Source organism: Betta splendens, chromosome 9 (assembly GCF_900634795.4).
Source record: "Betta splendens chromosome 9, fBetSpl5.4, whole genome shotgun sequence".
Lineage (NCBI taxonomy): Eukaryota > Metazoa > Chordata > Actinopteri > Anabantiformes > Osphronemidae > Betta > Betta splendens.
Window position 1 is genome coordinate 12,191,417 of NC_040889.2, and position 21,085 is coordinate 12,212,501.

The 21,085-nt window shown below is 48.7% G+C and overlaps 1 protein-coding gene across 13 annotated transcripts in view; it reads right to left on the minus strand.

Moving 5' to 3' along the window:
- syt1a (synaptotagmin Ia) overlaps nt 1-21,085 on the minus strand; it is a 106,206-nt gene that overhangs the window by 5,463 nt on the left and 79,658 nt on the right. For 10 of the 13 annotated variants that reach the window (XM_029162973.3, XM_055512149.1, XM_029162971.2 and 7 more), the window contains 7 exons: nt 18,309-18,512; nt 12,161-12,333; nt 9,871-9,996; nt 6,771-6,938; nt 6,061-6,228; nt 4,189-4,306; nt 68-201 (listed from right to left, as the gene is read on the minus strand). In XM_029162973.3, coding sequence (XP_029018806.1) covers nt 68-201; nt 4,189-4,306; nt 6,061-6,228; nt 6,771-6,938; nt 9,871-9,996; nt 12,161-12,333; nt 18,309-18,483 — 1,062 coding nt within the window. In that variant the 5' untranslated portion in view covers nt 18,484-18,512. Of the gene's footprint in view, nt 1-67; nt 202-4,188; nt 4,307-6,060; nt 6,229-6,770; nt 6,939-9,870; nt 11,275-12,160; nt 12,334-18,308; nt 18,513-21,085 lie in introns of those variants that run through there. The other 3 variants (XM_029162975.3, XM_029162974.2, XM_041072376.2) reach the window with 3 other exon arrangements.

Below are 21,085 nucleotides of genomic sequence, written 5' to 3' on the forward strand. Positions count from 1 at the left end.
CTCCTGAAGCGTTCCCACTCATCTCATCGTTAAATAAATCAACTCCACTGTTGGAATAAAGACGCACCTGGATCTGTTCAAACGGGACTTCGAAGCTGAACGACTCGTTGTAGTACGGGTTGAGGGTGTTCTTCTTGATTGTGGTCTTCTTCTTCTTCAGCCTCTTCCCGTTTTGCATCAGGTGGATCTTCACATACGGATCTGCAGAGGAAGAACAACAACACGGTTCATCCAGTTTAATGCTCTTAAAGTTCTCCGTCATCACCCACAACGTTTAACACCTTCCTGTGTGTTTGCATCGCTCAGTTAACCTCCGCTTCTCAAGAGCCTCCTTCTCATCTATCTGAACGCCACCTCGAGTGGCACCTGAGAGGTCCACTTGGTCCGTCCTCGTCTATTCCCCGGCAATCAGCAGCGAGCCCCCCATGGCTCCGCTTACGCCGCCACGCTACTCGTCCTGATTTGTTTATGTTCTGTCTGAGCGTCGGCGCCCCGGATCGGGCCCTGAGGAGCAGCGGCTGCCTTTTCAAAGTGAAACACAACACTTGTGTTGTGGCTTTGATTGAGCTATTAAAGAAACTAGGTGAGGCTGTTAATTTGCACATTAAAAGCTCTAATGAGCCCAAAGCATGGGCAGCTGAACAATGACATCGCTTCCACAGTGAAATCAGAGCCACACAAAAAGAATCCGAGATATGAATGAGAACATAATCATCACTGTGGCAGCACCGATGTTTCCCTCCTCCGTCCTTGAGACGGCTGATGGATGTCGACAGTGTGTGAGCCCTTATTAATTAGAAAGTCAGGAAATCGTCACCAGAGCAAAACCTTCGTTCCAGATATTTCATCAGGGCAAATTTAAATGAGCACAGACTGGACTGAGAGCGACAGCGCGACGTGTCAAACGTCACAGCGGTGGAAAACAAACCTGTCACTGAATGTGGAGCGAACACCTATGAAACAGAGGAACACCTCCAAAATGTCACGCAGGTGGTTAAAGGAGCAGAGTCAAGCTGCAGGAGATCAACAGAGGCACAGAGAAAACAAGAAGCGACCGCCATCTCGTAGATGCTGATGAAGCTCAGATCATGTGGATTTACATGAAAACAAAAATCATGACTTCAGGGGAAAAATACGTTTTGCCTGTGACGCTGCAACACTTCCAGTGATTTCAGATAGTGAAGTCTTTAATCCCATTCAGGAGGAGCTGACTGCAGACTGAAGGACCGGTTCAGGGCCGAGACATGAATATAAAGAGAAAACCACACAAATGGAATAAGAGAGAGACGCAGCAGAACAAACAGACGACAGGGAGTGAAAAGGCAGCAGCTCCTAATGGAGCGGGCTCCATTATTACCCTCCTGCTGACGAGAGCTGGAGGTGAGATAGAAAACAGTGAATGAGGCCTGTGTCAGCGTGCGCTGTCACTTTGTGTGGAGATGAATGCGTGCGATCACATTCAAAGCATCATCTGCAGCCTCGTCCACAGCAGCGTGAGCCCTTTGAGCTCTGATTCATCAAGTCAACGCTCCTCCTTTAAAGATGCTGTCGACTGAACCTCAAACATAAATGCTCTGCTGGATTCTGTGAAGGACTGAGGCATCTGATCTGGACTCAGCAAAGTCTCATCCACGCACAGACAGTCACACCTGAAGCTCGGTCGTTTCGGGGGAGATCGAGTCGTTGGACTGCGAGACAGCAGCCGCTCAGTGATGATGTCGCTCATTAGATGCGTCGGGCTCGTCGTCCTCCCACTTACACTGGGAAGCGCCTGAACAAACACAAAGCAGCAGCTGAATGGGATTATGCCAGATAACGCTTCCTCGGGCTGGAGGGAGAAAACACACCTGTGGCGCCGCATGGCCGCGTCCAGACGCTCTTATCTGGGCGGCCAGCAGATGAGGGCTTTTCACGGCGCACCTCATATCCGGCCCATTTCACCGTCTCATCGCAGGCGCATTTAATCGCTGCCATTTTACGGACGAGTGGCGGCCAGCGCCTCGTCGCAGAGGCGTGACTCCGCTGGGCTCAGGGGTACTCATGTGAGTCCTGGACCCTGGCAGCGCGTGCTGCAGCAGCGGCCCATACAGCTACTCAGGTCGTATTTGAAGCTGTGGGCCGCGGTGGTCGTGTCCTGGTGGAGCGTGGCTGCTGCACGTGCCCGAGCGCCAGAACACGCAGGGTTAAATATAGCCCGGCTGTCATCTTGGCTCTCCTGCCGTCGTTGCGGATTTGCCACGGTGGGCGCACCCAGGGGTGACTGTCGGTTCGGTTTTACACACCCGACTCAGTGAATCACACCCGAGCTCACGGCGCCAGCGTCTGCAGGGGAGAGGAATCAAACCTCCCCACAATCAGATGGCGCCGTCTCCAGGTGTACATTGCTTTCCTGTTTGCTACAGTAAGTGGAAGAACGTCTCCGACCAACCACAGCCACAGAACAAATGGGCTCTGGACCCCGAGGCTCCACGGTGAGCTGGGTCAGGGCAGCGCGGCTTCATTACCGCCGACACGCCACTTGTGCCTTCGCCATCTCCCCCTCTGCGGGTCATTACCCGGCGATGTGGTGCCTCTCACCGCTCTGGGGAGCCTCAAAGAGGGCGGGCCAGCGCGCCTCCGCCACCACGCGTCCTCTCTCGCACTCTGAGCATGACTCACCTCTGCCGGAGTTGAACTCCTTTAAAACGCAGCATTTTACACAGACAATAAGTGAATGTTTTTCTTGCCTCGTCACGCAGAACGACATGATACATCAGTGGGAGGTTAAAAGACTTGTTGACTCAGTGATGACTTTGCAAGCTGCTGCGCTTATTCTCTAGTCTTTTGGCTGATTTGCCGGAGCTTCTGGACTCGGAACCGCGACTCCGACTCCACATAACGGAGATGCAGCGTAGCTATACATTGCTGAGGAGCCCGACAACATGCAGACAGGAAGGTCTACTCATTCCTGGTGTAATGAGGCTGTAATGAGGGTGGGGTTATTTTGAGACGACAGCTAAAGAGCATGGTGCTCTGGGCATCACTGAAATGATGCTAAGTTAAGTCAACAGCAGCTTCAAAGTGGTCATTTCTACAGAAACACTCAGTGGCAGAGAATGTTTCACAAGAAGCCAATCAAAAGAATTATTTCTGATTATACATTGGTTAATGATAATACCCACATCTTCCTCTGTGAGCCATAATTAGGCATGGTAAACAGGATGACTATAGAGGGGAAGGCTGACCCCAGGCCATCAATTACTTGTCCTCCTCCTTAAGCTCTGGCTGAGCCGCCCTGTGGATGGAGGCTAATTATTGTTATTAGAGACCTGCCCATTATTTCATCCATCTGCGGCAGTTCGGAGTCCATTCTCGGAGCAGAAAATCAGTGGCCACTAACAAAAATCAAAACTCCAACAGCCCTTTAGTGGATCTTCTGCTTGTGTGTAATTAGAACCGCGCCGCGAGCTATTACTGTACGCTAGTGATTCACCCTGTAGCCCGAGACGAGCGCACGGATTGAACACGCTCCAATTAAACGTGACATACAGAACGCGGTGTCAAACTGTCTGGTTTCCTCCCGGTAGGAGACGGGCCTGGCCTTCAAAGCCAACACATTCACGCCTTCTTCACGCGGCCAGTCGATGTGGATAACGGCTCAAAATGTTGACAATCCCGCGATGCTAATGGCCACAGGTGAGCGCCGACGCCAGCAGCGTGAAGCGGCTCACTTTTTATTTCCTGTCAAACGGCTAAAGGATGAGAGCGAGCACTGAGCTTCTACTCTACTGCAGGATGTTCAGGCTTATGTGGAGACTGGGCTGTCAGGTAGACAGCGAGTGGACCCAGGTGTACCATAATGGCAACAGAAGGAGTGGAGGCGAGAGGGAAGCGAGGAAGGTGGAGGCAGCTTAGGGTGTGATCTCATCTTTGTGTACGATCAGACCTGAGCCACAGCTCAGTAAACGGCGTCTGGATGAGGTTATGGATCAGGAGGACTCTGAATCTGGACTATTTACTTCCCATGACGTCACAACTGCTCTGAGACGCCACTGCTTCCATCTGTCAACCTTACACTTTTCCTGTCTTCATTATTCTGACAAATGTAGTTTGTGCATTTAAGACGCCTTAGTGCTGCAGCAGAGATAAAGTGTCTAATTAGACAAAAGGCCCGGTCAGCGGGCGAACACACATCATCGCTCTCCTCACCTGAAAGGCCTCCCACATCCATTTTCTTCAGGTTCTTGGCCTCCAGGACGACCACGGTCAGCTTGCCCGCGGTGGGAACGTATCGCAGGGAGAAGCAGATGTCGCCCAGCTTCTCTTGCTGTGGCGAAGCAGAGACGTAGCAGAGAGGAGAGCAGTCTGTAAATGAGCTGCAGCACAACCTCACACAGCTGATGAAGAAACAGCCCATAATGGAAATATAAATAATAATGAATTATACAGTAAAACCTAAAAACAACTGCTTATTTGGCATCTTGAAGCCTAACTCACCTGGAACTAACTCCCATCAAAGTTCTGATCTGTTTTAATATGATCAGTGTACAGCAGCCAGAATCTAACATTTTTATTTACAACACTGACAGATGCACAACACAATAAAAATGAATAAGATACACGAGTATCTTCTAATCTTCTCCTTAATACTGGTAGGAGTCAAGTGATTCCGTCGTTGGGCCCAGCTGCTTGAGGGGTTAGTCATCAGAGAGCCAGCTGTCGGCTGCCTCCATGTATGAATGCACGAATCATTCCAAACATTAAAAATGACGAACGGAGAAGCAAGTGCTCATCAGTCGGCGTAACTTAAGGATGTTCCACACCAGCATCAAACAGGTTTCACCTTAATAAAGTTGGGACTCATGCGTAGTTATTCGGGTTGTTTTAAATTTATTGATGTGATGAGTCGAATCATCATCATGGCCGGATTTGATCATCTGCTCCTGTGTAAATGTTTCCCAATTCCGTTCACTCCTCGTCCCTGTGATAAAACAGTTCTTCAATCACTTCACGCTTCGCAGCCTCATTATCATACACTCAGCTCAGAGGAAGTGGCATCAGTATCGACACGAGGAGCGAAGCCAGTCGCTCTGTGGGACCACACCTGCTTCACGTGTCCAGACGAGACTCCTCCTCACACAGAACCACTGGGCTGGACTAAAGCTCGGCTCACTTCAGCACATGCTCCTTCATCAGCACATGCCTCCTCCATCAGCGGCCATCCTGCCTCTAGTCTGATAATGAGGCTGGGTTTTTAATCAGCACCGTCCACGCTCCCCTGCAGCCCGTGGCTGAGGGGGCGGCTGCGAAAGGAAGCCTGGAGAGAGCGGCGGCCACGGTAAAGAGCATGCGGCACGCTGCTACTTGGCGTTTGACCTTCAAAGTAAAGAGAAGTGGCTTATCTGTGTAGGTAGAGGAAGAACAGAAGCAGCTGCTCCGTCTTTGTGCACGTGGAACATTCAGTCGAACGCTTAAAACAAATCCACTTGTGAGCAGTAATCACAGCCTGCACGTGTCTGTGGGTTATCAACAGCTGAGCCGCAGTGTGATTTTCTCACCACACTCTTTCATTTGAATATTTTAAGAGGCTTGAAGAGGAAGGAGCAGTAAAAAAAACGCCGCTGGACGACTGTCACCAAAAACACAGGTGGAAAAGCAACGCCCTTCAGTCCCAACACCACTCTCCGCTATTCAACCAGTTATAATTAACCTTTACATCAAACCACCTCAATGCTAAAAGTGGGGCTCCCTGGCAACATGAGCTATATGCCATGACATTTACCATGAAAATTGAATCTCCTGAACTGTTGCCTGGAAAGTCACACTTCCATTAATTGAAGGGGAAGTGTGGACATCTGATTAAGTGACATTTCCCGCAGAGATGGATTACATCAGCTACGGCGCCACATTTCTGCTTCAATCACAAACGGCTTGCTGAACACAGCAAAATAATCACGTCGCGTCGCTCATGCAATAGAAACACTGTTATTATTGAAAGAGCTGCTGCGAGTCGTACAAATGATTTGAAAGCCGCTCATTTCCCCGTCGCGCTCGGGGCTGCTGAGCCACTTTGGGCCCTACCTCCTCCTTCTCGGCGCTCTGCAGGTCCCGCCACTCCTCTGTTATGTGGCTGAAGTCCACCTTGTTCATGGGCACCTTGATGTCGCCGATGGCGTCGTGCTTGGAGAAGCGGTCGAAGTCGTAGACTGTCATCACCAGCGTCTTCCCACCGAGCTCCACGTACGGCACCTGAGGAGAAGCCGGATCACTATTCCTGCAGCCTTGACTGGTGCTATCAGGCCTGTGCAGGTGAACGACAGGTGAGGTGGGAGGCAGGACTCATGACACAATCTATTAAATGTAATAAGGGAGGGAGAGATCGTCATTATCTCACTAAACCATCTTAGTCCCGACGTTGACCCCTCTCATCCTGATTTTTTTATTTTCACACAATGCAAATGAAAAGCCTCAAATGAAGCTGGAGCTGAGATGGATATCACAGCACATTATGTGGACTTCCACCAAACACCTCCCATTGTTGCATGAATAAGCAAACTTCCCCCACTGCTGGGCCTGGGTTCCGGCAGCGGTGGGGCCGCTGCGTCTGCCTGGGCTAATCCCAATCACGCTGAGCGTCAGAGTGAATGTGTCAGTGCGTCTGTGTGTGTGGGATATTCTGTCAGGAGCTCGTTAATGTGCCAGCTGGTTGCTGTCTCCACACCTTCCCGGCATCACGGCCGCATGCATGCAAATCAGCCTGTCAGCGGAAGCGCCGCTCTAAAGTCGTCTACCTTGAAGGTGAACTGTTCATTGAAGACAGGATTGAGCGTCTTCCTGTGGACCTTGGTCTCAAACTTCTTCTTCTTGTCAGGCAGCAGGTAGACCTTAACGTACGGGTCCGATGTGCCGCCCATGTCCATAGCCGGCAGCTCTGCTGCCTGAATGATCCCCACTATGAGCTGCAACAGACAGAGCAGAGGAAGGTGAGACGACTGACACAAACCACACACGTCATCCCTCACAGGTGAGCATCGCGTTAAAGAGACACTGCAGCACGTTTCCTAATGATTGCTCCAGGCCACTAGCAATCAGCCCGTCATAATGAAACTTACACAGGCCTCAGTGTCATTTTCTGCGGTACGGCTCCAGTTTCAAAAGGTTATGTTGACGCTGCCTCAGAGCCGAGGAGCTGCTAAAGGTCAGGGCGTGTCAGAGCAGGAAGGAGAGGACTCCCTCTCTTCACGTCAGGCTGATAATTGATAACCACAGCAGGGGGGGGGGCAGCGAGGCTGATTGACCTGCCAGTCAGAGCCTCCACTCCGAGGCTGCTCAGGAGGCCGGCTAGTCAGTCAATCAGCTTCCTATCAGGCAGCCATCAAGCTGCAATCTGGAAGCCGACCAGGGCACTGGGCCATGGAGCCGCAGCAGCTGTCAGGAGCTGCAGCAGTTTGCTTTGTGTGACGGCCGGTGAATAAACAAAATGATCAATAGCACATAATCAAACAGAGGCAGAGTGAGAATGACTCAGGTGATTAGCATTTAGGAGGTGGTGGTGGGATTCTAGTACAATGTCCATGGGATGAGGGGACGTTACTGCGATGTAGCATCAATACACAAACACACAACAAACCGTGACACAACAACAGTGACTCCAGTTGCATCATGGGAAACGGGGGACAACTCAATTCAGTTTACTTTTCCCCAGGTGAAGCACAACATTTCCTCGTCTTTACCTTGAAAACATGTCAGATTATATTCTGCCGCGATCACAGCGGCTCACACTGTGACTGCGTGTCTGTTCGAACCTGTAACAATCACTCACTGCTTTAGAACAGAACAATTATTCCTGCCGTCATTTATCAGAAGCCAAACGCGTCGAGGGAGGGAGCTTAACTTTGCACCATCTTCACTGGAGCAGAAAGCATCAAGCAGCACTGAGCTCAATAACCTCCTGAAAGTCATTCGTCCAGTCGAAACCTAACGCGGCTCCTTGATTTGCCAAAGGAGGCTGAAACAGCTGTTTGACACGGAGTAACTGGACTAACGGACCCGTGTTTGCACATCTGTGTGGGTGGTTCTGTTTAAAAGGGCTGCTGGCATTAACCTGTGTGTGTTTGGAGTGTGAGCCTCCAGAGCAGCACGACCGTGACTCAGTGCTCATCTAGAAGCGCTGTCACAGAAAAAGCCTGAAATAAATAAGAAAAGCAGATAATAATAATAATAATAATAAGAATAATAATACTGTGATTTCTTCCAACTCATCTTAATGACTTTTAAATTCTCATGCTCCGGCTGGACACTAGCAGCGGGCGCGTGCTGACCTGCGAGCGGAGCAATGAAATGCTAATGATGCTGGACGTAGTAACGGTCTTCCACCCCTCCTCCTGCTGCGCTGAGGACGCTGCCTGGCTCATTGGCTCGAGTGTTTGCCTGATGCAGCCGCGTCGCTGGTCCCGGAACGATTTGGACCTTTTACAAAACCCTTTGTCTCATTAGTGTATAAACGCCGGCGTCCTCGGCACCAGGGGCAGCGGCTGTTTGTGGTGGTTAACAGACAGAAACAGACGAATGTCGGCAAGAGCTCACGCGTCACTGTTTTCTGGCTGCGTGGAGCTTTAATCAACAGAGTGTTTGAGTCTCAGGAGACTTCCAGTATTTAGCTACGCTGACCTCAGAGTACGGCTGCAGCCGTCAGCGCGCCGTCAAAGCCTCACAGAAAGTGAGATACCTGCCAAGGTTCCTGTTTCTATATTAGTGCAGCAGCATCTACTCTGAATAAGGCGCCTACAAACAATGGACTGGTTTCTGTACAATCACATCCCAGCAGAAAAACAAGGGCTCTATGAAGTGGAAACTCAACTAACAACCTTCTTCGTTTCAAAGCGACCTACAGCCGAGACGAGAGCGGTGCCGGTCCTCCTCGAGCAGCACTGTGTTCACGTCCACTGCCTGGGGATTAAAATAAAAACATTTCTTCAAGGCTGCTGTTGTGCTGAGCTGAAAGTGGGTCAGATGAGCGGCCGCCTCCCCGGGTTCTGGCTCTGCCTGGCGTGAGCCGCTTTAACTTCAGAGCCCGCTTTCTCCGAGGCCACTGTCATGAAGCGTGAAAAGTGTCATCCATTCATTACGCTTTAGCTCCACTGTGCAGCTTATTACCAGGGCCATCAAGAACACTATACAGAGAGACCTGTCACCTCCTCCCAGCACATGACAGATCAACTCCAGGAAACCTAATATTGTCCACATAATATCTCTCCTCCTGAAAGGGCGCCTCGCTGCCATAAAGGAAATAATGGCCTGCTTGAACACTAATGACGTCTGCCCCACTGAACCCTCACCCCAATCTAATCACTGTTAACTACCGGTTCGCCTCGGCGTCAGCGTGTGCAGGTAGAGGAGCCGTCCTGTACCTATAGCTCCGCGTGTTGCTGTCTAGTCTCAGCCTGTCACTTGTGTTTGGAATGGGGAGTTAGGCAGCCCAGCCAGGGACGCCTGTGTGTTCACGCACCGTGTCTATTATCTGTCACACAACATCTGGTGCCTGGATGCTGACGTGCTTGCGCGCTCTGCTTTTTAGAACTCAGTGGCTTGTAAAAATCAAGCAGATGGATATCTGCAGGGGCTGTTTTAAATCAAGTGAACGGAAAGAAACAAAACGAATCCCAGTGGAGCTCAGTGGTAAATGTAGAAACCCGAGCGCCTTCATTTCCCCGGCCACTGTGGCCAAACTTTGTTTACAGCCGTGGCAGAATGTTGTGCAAAACCTGGGTTGGGTCATGTTTTCTCTGAGGAGAGATGAAGGACTGGATGACCTCAGATGTGGCGTTCGGCCATACTTACAGAACCAGACCTTTGGCAATAACGACAGAGATCTGGAGAACAGATCCTTACCGTGTTCTCGGTGAAATTGTAATCCAGGGAGTATTGCAATTTGCCCAGTTTCTGGTCCTCTTTGGGCTCGGCCTCTTTCTCCGTTTCGGTCAGCCCTGTCTCTGCGTCCTCCTCATCCTTCAAGGCCTGAAGGAGACACCCACCAAGAGTCAGTGTCGCCGGTTTGTCGCAGGTGCTAGCCCCCAGCCAGCCGTTCCCCGCCCAGGTCCTGCCACCGGACCTACTCCTGTAAAAGCTGCCACTTGTTTTATGTGCATAAAGGGAAAACGGGGAAGCAAGCACTAAAAACACCATAGCAGTTAACACCAGGACATGCTCTGTGATGCACTAAAGCCCCGGGCCTCGTCCCCTGATGATGCTTTTCTATCATTCTCTGGGTATTTCTGTCTAAAGGGAGGAAAGATCAAATGATGGTGCCAGAGATGTGCAGGCATTGGAGGAAAAGACAGAGGACAGAAAGAACGAGAGAGAGAGAGAGAGAAAAGCTTCTGGAAAAGATTAAAGTAAGACAATTCCCTTGATGTTATTTCAGGCAGATCAAGACTCTGGTAAAAACACAAATCAACTGGGAAGTGTCAGAGAGTGAGGAGTAAAGTAGCCCTTTCGCTAGCCTGGCACTCAGGTGAGGGGAGCAGGAAGTAGCATTGGGCGGGAGGAGGGGGAGGAGGGGTGGGGTGGAGGAGACTGTTATAAGACCAACATGCGATTCAAGTTTGTCAAGGTCATTCATTCAGCATCAGAGGTTGCCTTCCAAGATGTCTCTGTTATTAGGCATGCAGCATTCTCTGTCGCACAAACCGGTGCTCTGGTGATTCCCCATTCCCAGTCTGGTTATGCCCTCAGACATACAGTCACATCATCATCATAACCATAAAGCTGTAATGTTACGTCCTACGCCAATGGTAGCTAGAAGCATCATGCCAGCGGTGGGTGGGTAGGCGTTGCTGATACAACGGGGCCTGCTCCTAGTAGTCGCTCAAGTTCATGTGAAAGCAAAAAGGCCGAGCAACACTGACTGGCTTCCACTCTCTCAGCTGAGCCTTTGTGAGCTTTCAGATCGCTTTGGTGCGTATGAAGTGTCTCTGTGATCTATTTCACGAGCGTGGACAGATTCCAATGCTAATGTCAAAGCCTTTTGTTTGTTTCTTTGCCAGGTGCTCGGAGAGATTCAAAAGCTCGGCACCACAGTCAGTGTGGCTCAACCTTGTCAATGCGTACCCAGTGGCCTTTCCATACATATATATGTGCATATGCAAGTTGTACACACATATATACAGTAGATATACATGTACTGTATGCATAGTTACATATATTTGGTTCTATGGGAGTTGTAAGTTGTTGTCAAGAGGCTATTTAAAAACGTCAGAGCAGCAGGCTTAAGAAGATCCAACAGCAATTAGGAACCTACCGCCAGTGACCATCCCGAACAGTCATCAGACACAACACAGATAAGGAGGACATAGAAGGAAGAAACACAAATTAAAACAACCACACACAGGATTTAACACACCAGAGTCTGGGCACACCAGGAGAAATGACCGCTCGCCGCCGGATGTTCTCACAGATACGTTATTAGGCTGACTGATAACGCAGGGCTGTTATTTTGATTAATAGCTGTTTGAGTTAAATTGGATGTCAGAGAAAAAGAGAGAATATTGGATATTAATGAAATATCCCGCTAATAAATGTCGTACTGCAGCTATGTGATGGCCCCGGCTCTTAAAGCATCCCCACTGTTCTGTTTTGAGAAAATAAATGAATCTTCAGGTCGTCGGTCATGTTTTCTTCATCATACAGAATGAAAACCACGTCAGAGGTTCTGTTCGTGTCTATAATTGAACCCATCCTGGGACGGCGGGAGAACGAGGCGCCGCTGGTGCTACGCGTGTTCGACTGAAACCTCTCCCGTTTGTTTAGCGCTTGCCGGTGTCATTTCTCTGGGTTGATACCACTTTATTACACGGCAAACGTTACTCACTCTTCAGGTCCTCAAATGACACAAGAAACACTCAGGAACGAAAAGGAGAAAAAAAGAGAGATTGAAACACTCTTCAATCTGAAGTCAGCTAAACGACTTCCATTAACTCTCCATCAGGCTGAATTAGTTTTAATTAAACGCTACGTGGCTGAATATCGTCGTAGGAAAGAATGTCTGCATTTTGTTGGCAATAATAAAACACAGTACTGTAAACTGTTCCTGATTAATGAAGTCTGCAGTAACGTAGCTTCAAATTATGAAAAGAAAAGAAAACATGACAACGATAACATTATTGTGGATTCGTAGCGTTACCTCGGTTTTGGCTCCGTCCTTCACGTCCTTCATGTTGATGGCGTTCTTGCCCTTGTCTTTGCCCTTCTTTTTGTTTTTCTTCTTGAATATCCATTTTTTGCAGATGCAGAAGCAGCAGGCCAACACCAGGATGATGGCCACGAAGGCGATGGAGACGATGGCCCACGACGGCACTATGGACAGGGCGAGAGGGCAAAGGCTCCATTAGACGTCCGGAGGGAAATAAAGGTCTCAGAGGGAGGATGTGAAGTAAAATGGCCGATCAAATGGAAGAGGGAGCTGGGTTTGTTGGCCAACTGGTCAAGAAGTGACAGACTCCTAAAACTGGTCTGAAGGTACAGCTGTTGGCATTTAAATCAAGATTAACAGACACCACATGTAACATGTGATGGCGATGAAGCCAAACGGCGTCACTGAGGCATGGAACATCCACGCGTTCTGTCTTTAGCAGCGTTAGCGTGCGGCGCTAATGTGGAGGTTTATGAATATTTAGATGCTGTTTCTAGGGAGCTGCACAAAACAAACCGCTTTAATCTGATCATTAAAAGTGAGGCAGGAGACCTTGTGGGAAATCAATTAAAAAGCCGACATCATCATTTTAATTGATTGAAGAGTCAGGCAGACGCTGGAGGATCCTGCAGATTTAAAATTACATTTAAGACACAATCAAAGTTAACGGTTAACCTGTTTTTCTCATTTTCTTGTTAACAGCCCAAACGACTTGGCAGACAAAGCAGACGTGGCAGTTTCACGTGAGATGCTGTTTTCCCCTCCGCCGTATGCCACTGGCCCCGCACATACACTTGACTAGAGAAAGCCCGCGCCGTCACCCGACTGTCAAACACTCCACTCAACAACGCAGCGACGACTCCGGCAGCTGCAAACACAGTGACACCTATTCTGACTGGAGTCAGGAGTCGGCGTCTGCAGACAGCTATACTGTACACACGCAGGCAGAGGTACCAGAGAGACAGGAGAACCCAGATGGGCTGGAATAATGAGGCCTCACAACAGACGTGTCCCTTCAGCAAATACAGTCCTTAACGCCTTCGTTCTACTGAGGAACGTCGCAAATGAGACAACGCTATCAGCGCGGCTGGGCTTTGGTCATAAACACTTCAGACTGAGGTGATGCAGGGAAATAAAATATCTACTGTCTGGTTAAAAAAGTTGTGCTTGTGCTCGGGTTCATGATAAATCCTGCAGCCGGACAGATAACATCAGCCAGGTCAAACTCCAGCCCCTTGAAGTCTCTATCTGAAAAAGTCCAGAAAGACCCATCAAAACATAAAAGTGCATTACAGTCTATCACTCCAGGGTTTTGCTCACCAGCAATCAGCTGTGGTTCCTGCATCAGGGTCTGAGGGGAGGGAGTTGGGAGGAAAATCGATGCTCTGTTGACAAAATCAATAAGCACTCTCCTCCAAGGAAAAACAGTGAGTGATGCTCTAAAATAACTTCAGGATCTGCCTCAGAGCGGGAACGTAATGGAGGCGGCGCTGGATGAGCCTCATTTACAACGAGGCGGCCCGACCTGCACGTTTGTCTTGGGGCGTTCAGAACCAGAGGAAGGAAACCCGGCGTCACATTCAACCCGTTCAGGCTTTTGCTTCTGCAGCTCTCACCGTGTAAACACAAGGTAAAGCAGGGAGACAGACTTTTAATGGAAGTGTCTGACGTGTGACAGGTTCATTTTTCTCTCTAAGGAAACGCAGCGTCGTAATTTCTTTTTTCAAAATGGAAGCTCTGCTTAACAGGAACCAGAATAAAAAAACTGCTCCAAAACCTCTTTCAACGGCCCAAATGCTTATGTCAGTCCACATTCACGCTGGCATTTCATCGATGCTGGAGACGCCTAATGGAATGCCATTTAGAGCGTTACACTGGAAATCAATGCATGAAACAGCCCTTATCTTATTCATCACGCACATGTCTTCTACTGAAAGACTCTTCTGTGTTCCTTAATTAAAGCAACCTGAGTCCCAGAAAGCAATAAAAGCATCCCCTAATTAACTACATTGTGTGAGTGTCTTTTCTCCAGAGAGCAGTGCCGGCGTGCGCGCGGCTCCGACACCGGCACTTATCTGCCGTTCCGCCGTGTGACGCCGCGTGGAAAATGGACTCTCTCTCTAAAGGGCGGGACGCGCATGACCAAGCCCGTGTTTGAGGTTCTGCAGGGCTCCCACCGCAGCGACACAGCGAGGTGGGAGCCCAGAGCAGCGGCGCGGCCCTGAAACTAGCTGTAAACGTGATTAGTCAGAGTGGGCATCGCCTTAACGCCTGGAGAAGCTCACATGTTATTTATCGCCGACGCGCAGCCTGACCGGGTGTAAGCGCCCTCTGAGCCGTGATCCCTGCTCGTCAGCATCAACATGAAAGCAGAGCTGCAGGAGCATTATTGCGTCTAATTTTACATGTTGAGCCTGGTTTTTCAGATTTTTTAAACTCTGCTTTTCCATGTAGGAATGGAAAGCAGCGTTTCCCATTAGGAGGAAGGGCTTCAGGAGCTTGATGGGGTTTAATGGGTGGTGTTGAGTTGCGCGTGCAGTGGGCATATATGCCGTCACACTGTGGGGAGTCACATCAGGGTAATGTTGGTTTAGAGGATGGGTTGGTTCAGACATTCACTGTAATGGCTCTGGTTCTGTTCAGAAGCTACAGATGCGTGTGTGTGCTACTGCATCTGGGTTACGCCCCAGCAGCCCAATCTAATCCAATGTGACAGGACCCTGTTGGTCAATTAACCTTGACATTATATCTGGTTAGGCCTACGAGCCCAACGCGTCCATGCCTCCTTTCTGTTGGGACAAAGAGTGCGCCTGCATCAGCGAAGGCTGAAGGATGACGCAGGCTGGACCCATGGATTCTGTTTGAGCTTCTCATTTTATGCTAAACAGGATCTGATTTTAAATGCTCTGGCCCATTCCTTTGCGATTGGGTTAAATTAAACATTTCTATTCGGTTGCCTCCATTATTGTGATTATTATGAGCGAACGCTTTTGCAGGAAATGCAGAAGTGACACTACGGTAACAGTGCGTGAGGTAGATTTACAACAATACGACGCAGGAGAAGTGATTTTCATATCTGGGCACAAAGAAAAGCCGAGCGGTTAAATGTGACTCATAAGGAAGAGGGGCGAGCTGTTTGTGAGTATTCAAACAAAAGGTGCATGAAATGATTCACGAGGTACACAGCGGCTGGTCTTCCTCTCTAGTTTATACTCACTTGGCCATGAAACAGACACAAGCACTGACGTCAGAGAGCTCAATGAGTCAGAGGGATCAAATATCACCACAGAATCTGAATAGACTGGTTTCAACAGGGTACGGACGTTCAGGGTGCCCAGAGGATGAACCAGCCCTTCACCACGACTTAAAGCACAACCTCACCAACCCCAACACCGTCCTGCCTTCATTGCTGCATTATGTTCATATGTTAATGGAGTCCTCTGTGTCCCATTCTACTTCACTAAGCAGCAAACATCAAGCATCACTTAAAGGAGACTCTGTCGCTTCAATTAAGATGTTGTTTCAAAATGCAGCTGCAGAAAAGGAGCACCTCTCACAGGGTGAAAGTGAGACTTTCACTTTTCAGAAAAGCAGAGAGCTTCTTCCCATCTGTTGGCTCGGCGCTGCCTGAATCCCTGGCTGCTGTCGGGCCCCTTCCTGGTGGCGTCTCGTGGCAGGCTAACTTGGTGGAACGAGGGCAGAGAGTAGATAACCAGGCTCGTCGCCAGAGCAGCAGGCAGCCGAGACAAATGGCTGCGCTGATCCTCACCCATAATCCCCTTTAACAACGTCCGCCGTCTGCTGGCGGGGAACTAGCTGGGACGCTGGAGCAGCGACATCGCCGGGATAACGTCCTTTAAATTAGCCTCAGTTAGATCCTCAGGTTCCTGTAGCCTCATCTTGGCAGGAGGTGCCAGACACACGACGCTACTGTCAGAACGAGTCAGAAGAATTCAGAAGAGCTTAAATCCCAAAAAGTCCTGAAAGTGGTAGAAACAGCAGGCACTAATTTTGAGAGTGGGTCTGCTCACAACCACAGAGCGTCTGAAGAGGTATTTATTCTAGTGGATGGTCAACAGCTGCTGTTTGCTGGTGCTCAGAGGTTCACTGTTTTCAGGAAGTGAAGCCCTGATTATTTGGGAAACTCGCTAAGAAATTCGATAGCAGAGCTGCTGCTTCCACGGAGCCTGATCACCTCATCAGACCACGCGTCAGCACCTTTCTCTGATGGATCGTCCTCCCGTTCATCAGACGCCGTCAATTTGTTCCAGGGAAAATTATTTTGCACGCTCTGTGCAACACAATCATGTTAATGTGTCACTGATTGCACCTAATTTTTCGATTTCTTTAATCTGTGTTATTGTGTAATTCTTACAGATGTTGGTTTTGACACCCAGACTAAAAAAGTCGACAGAATAAAGAAAATATTACATTTGGAGGCTCATTGCAGCCATAGTCATATATTTGCTTTCAGTTCTTCAGTTCTCATGAATCCACATGTTTTTTTCTTTACAGTCTTTAATTCATTAGGCAACAATTTCTGATCTGAAGTCAGTAGCGAAACCAACAGATTGAATAAAGGACGTTTGTTTTTCACATTCTGGAGCTGTCAGTCGACAGATGGGGCCGAGGCAATCTCCCTGTCTCTGGGATCTGTCCTGCAGATCCTGATGGACACAAATTCAGCAACAGGCGAGGTCTGTGTGACAGCTCCATGCCACCGGACCCAGAGCCCGCGGGGCTTAAACCGGGTTATAAGCCTGAGGAAAAGCTGCCGCCGCAGAGATAGAGGGGCCGTGCTGAGTGAGCAGCTTCCCCTCCTACACATTCCTTGTTAGAGATGCTACCTGATTTTCCTCAGACAGCATCGATATTCCACAGAGTAAACAAGTCCTGGGACATTCATCATCGGCTTGGCAGCACCGAGGAGCAAAGGCACCGCTGTTGATTGAGAGGATGAGGTGAGAAAACAGTAATTTGGGACTCTGTAGTGGACGAGCTTTGTTTTTTTGGAGAACTTTTTCGCCTGCTGCACACGTAAAGGCCAAATTCACTATTTTTGACATTGTCTGGCTGAAATAACAGAATGTGATCACGTGTGAAGGACCCTACATTACCAATGCACTGATCACACATCAGGGCTCTTACTGGGAGGACTCCTCGTACTGATCCTCCTCCCTGTTACACATCTGGAGGAAACATGAGTAGTGGTGTCATCTGTGTCTTTGTTAGGAAATGGGGCTTCTCTTTCACAGGAGCCATTTCCTGCTGGGAGAATTATTTCCACATGAGCCTGTGGATACATCTATATTTAGAGTCTGCCTGAAAACCACAGCGACTACCGCGTTCTGATATCTGTGATTCTGCAATAAGCTCCAGGTGAAACTGGAGCATTCGGTGATGAAAGGCAGAAGCTTCGCTTATGTTCAAATGAAGTGGTCTGATTGAAAAAGAGCTGAAATACGGAACTTAACCATTTATTAAATGTAAACACTTCATTTATTGTTGCCAGATGTTTGTTCTCCACTCGATGTGATTATGTACTTCGTCAGACTATTTGGTGAGACGATTCCATCGCGGGCCGCCTGAAAACCCTTGAGTTTGTTATTGCCGCTCTGCAAAATGAGAGAAAAGTCGAGCACTTGACTCAAGGAACCTTTTTGTCAAATGCCATCAGTGACATGTTTTAGTGTCATTAACAGACGTTCAATCACTGTTGAGTCATATTTACTCAGAATCAGAGGCAGCGTAATTACACACTCATGTAGCTGCAAGGCTACTGGGAAACAGCACTGATGATGCAGGATGATGTCACCTACTCACTGGGGTGAAGGAACTTTTAGTGCAATGTATTTTAAAACAAAACACTCTTTGAATTCAAATTTAGGGCAGTGATCTAATTTGTTTCACGATGGACCATGAATATTCCCACTTCTGCTTTTTAGACAATAAACCTGATAACTCTTCCAAATTATCCAAACAAACAGAAATCACATCATTACTGTACCTTATGGTTTTTAAAGTTCAAATCAAATTTCAAATCAATTTTACTCAACTGATTGGTCTATTAAGAAATAGAAAGTTTTACTTTAGTTTAGTGTTGTCACTTCTAGACAGGAGGACAAGGTTTAACACGTACATGGGATTTTGTTCAGTTCATTCATGAACTTGTCCTTCAGCTTGGAAAAGGCCTCGTCCTTCTCACCAGTGCCGGGTCCGGCCACGTTGGTGGTGTTGGAGCCAGATGTGGAGGAGAAGGCGGTCGTGGACGCGGGCGCCGCCGCCGCCAGTGCTTCCCTTCGACTCTCATTCATCGCGGCGATGCCGGGCAGCCAGGCGGACGCTGAGTCGGCGGAGGAAGAGGAGGGAAAGAGAAGGAGAACAGGAGCGGGTTAGTTTCTGTTTGCTGCGGTGACAGGTAAATGTCAGACGCGGAGCGTGTGAGCAGCTGCTGGCTCAGCCTGAGTAAACATCAGCTGGGGTCCACAATAAATTGGCCAGTGTGCTGAATTGAGAACAAAGCTATTTAATCAGTGCTCAAACTCCAGATTAACATCACACAGCAGTGATAAACTGATTCTTTACCACTAAACCCTTAGCGCAGCTTCGGACTTAATAATAATCCTGCGCATCCACGCAGTCCACTGCGGTCGCAGGCCAATGGGACCGGATCTGCTCGCTGTGATCTACGTGCTGAGGCTGTCGCTCCGTGCACTTAAACGCACTCGTGTCTGTGCATGTGCAGCGCTGCACATTATCTGCACACATTAGTCATCACCTCAGTCACTGTGGGAGGCTGCTTCACTAGAAGCTTCTGACACGGCGTTGATACAAGAACACATACCACACTATTATTTATGGGAAATTTGGGGATAATGTTTGATGAAAGATAATTTTGCCACTGCAGGACTGAACCTACATGAGCACAGGCTGTGACTGGTGTCCCACTTAGGATCATGACACGCGTCAGGCGAGTGCTGTGACGGTTCCACGGCGTCCACTCTGCCCGCGCATGCTGTACTGTGGCTCTGTCTCCATAGCAATATAAGAGGATAATGGCGCACTAAACTTGTGGACTTTCTCCGCTAGTGCGGCGCGATGGTTAATGGCCACAGCACCGCGCTCATTAGACTCAAAGGGCACCGCACTAGCGTCGACAGAAATACCTTTAAAGGTTTCTATGTAAGTGTAAAATCATAAATGTAACCCTCCGAATGGCCTCCGGTAATAACTGTTTCTAAACCTCAAAGAGCTCACAACAAAATGTGGCGGCAATTCACCCTAATATAATCTGTGAAAAACATGAAAGGGAAGAAGCTTCAGAGATGGATTCCAATTTGTGCTTTCCCCAATGTATAAAATTAGGTTTGCAAAAGCAGCGAGACAATGGGCGGAATTCCATCACAGACACAGAGGCAGTTTTTTTTAAATATTTCTACGTTCCATTAATGTTTAGCTGTATTGTAGCACATTTAAACGTCCAAAGACACGATTCACTGCTGCTGTAAACACAACACAGTGGGAACCTGCTGCTAGGAAACGTGGGCTAAGACTTCCACTGCAACTGGACCTGCTCACATCAGATTATGTTCCCAGCTCACTGAGGATTTGGGGATTAGGAACTGATGTCACGTTCAAACACGAGTAATTATGGACTCTCGGCGGAGAAAAAAGCAATTCCATATACATGTACAGTAGGAAGAACATTTTAGTGAGTGTAGCAACATCACACTAATGGAGCTGGACTGTCAGGATTGGAGATATGAAGCAAACGTGAAGCAACTACAAAGCTGACCACAGATCAGCACCACGGACAGCTCAGCAGCTTTACCCAATAAAGTGACATAAAAATCAACTAAACTTACAGCATTTTTCAAGGCATGACACCATCAGAAAGGAGCACTTCACTGTACCCAGCTGTACTAAAGAATTCTGACTTGATGCCAAAAAACGTCCAGAATGCAAGCAGCCAATTACCAGCAGCTGATTCGCTGGCCAGGACAATTAACATCAGCACCAGAGGCACCGGACCCCGGCAGGTTGGGCTGAAGGGCTAGTGGTAGGAAGTGAGCGGCCCCCGGTCCAGCAGAGGTTGTGTCAGTGTGTGTGTGTGTGTGTGACAGTTGGGTGGTGGAAACACACACCTGTCGACCACCGGCCTGAACCAGGCTACAGCGAAAAAACTGGCAGCTGTTCACCTACGACGGCAACGCAGGATCAGAATACGTGTTAGCAAATACACAACCTGCGACCGTTAAGACAAAGACAAATGAGGCTCTTGTACAAACTGATTATCTCATGCTGCAATATTAGATATGGGCGTTGGAAGCTCAGTAATGTAATAGACGGCTGGCTGTTGTCCACCGTTGCTAACAGTAACCAGGTAGCAGAGTAGAATGAATCACGGTCGATGACGAGAGTCAGAACACTGTGAACAAACGCAGCGAGTCTGTGAAAGCACCAACTCCTGTCTGCCAACACAGCGTGAAAGCTTGGGAACTCTCCAGCTGTGATTTTAACACCGCTTTAACAACATATTTGTCATTTTTGTACGTGGCTGCACAAAATACTTTCAAGAAGCTAAATAGACGAAGATTAAGCATATGATGCAAGAGCGACTCGTCATTTCCGTGCGATAAACTGCAGCTACCGACCTTCTCTTACTTACAACACAGCAGCCCTCTCAGCCTCCACCCCTGATTGCACGGACGCCTACACATGTCCATGTTCACTCAGCCTCCCTTTGGTCTCCCTTTAGAAACGCTGCAAGGTTAGTGTGGGGGCTGAACCATTGAAAGGCACACTTGGCAATGACAGAGATACTTCAGCACAGGCGAGTACTTTTCCGAGCCTGATGATGCTCTGCAGTGTGTACGTGGGTGGCTCCTTCTACAGAAAGCAAGCATTGATCATGCC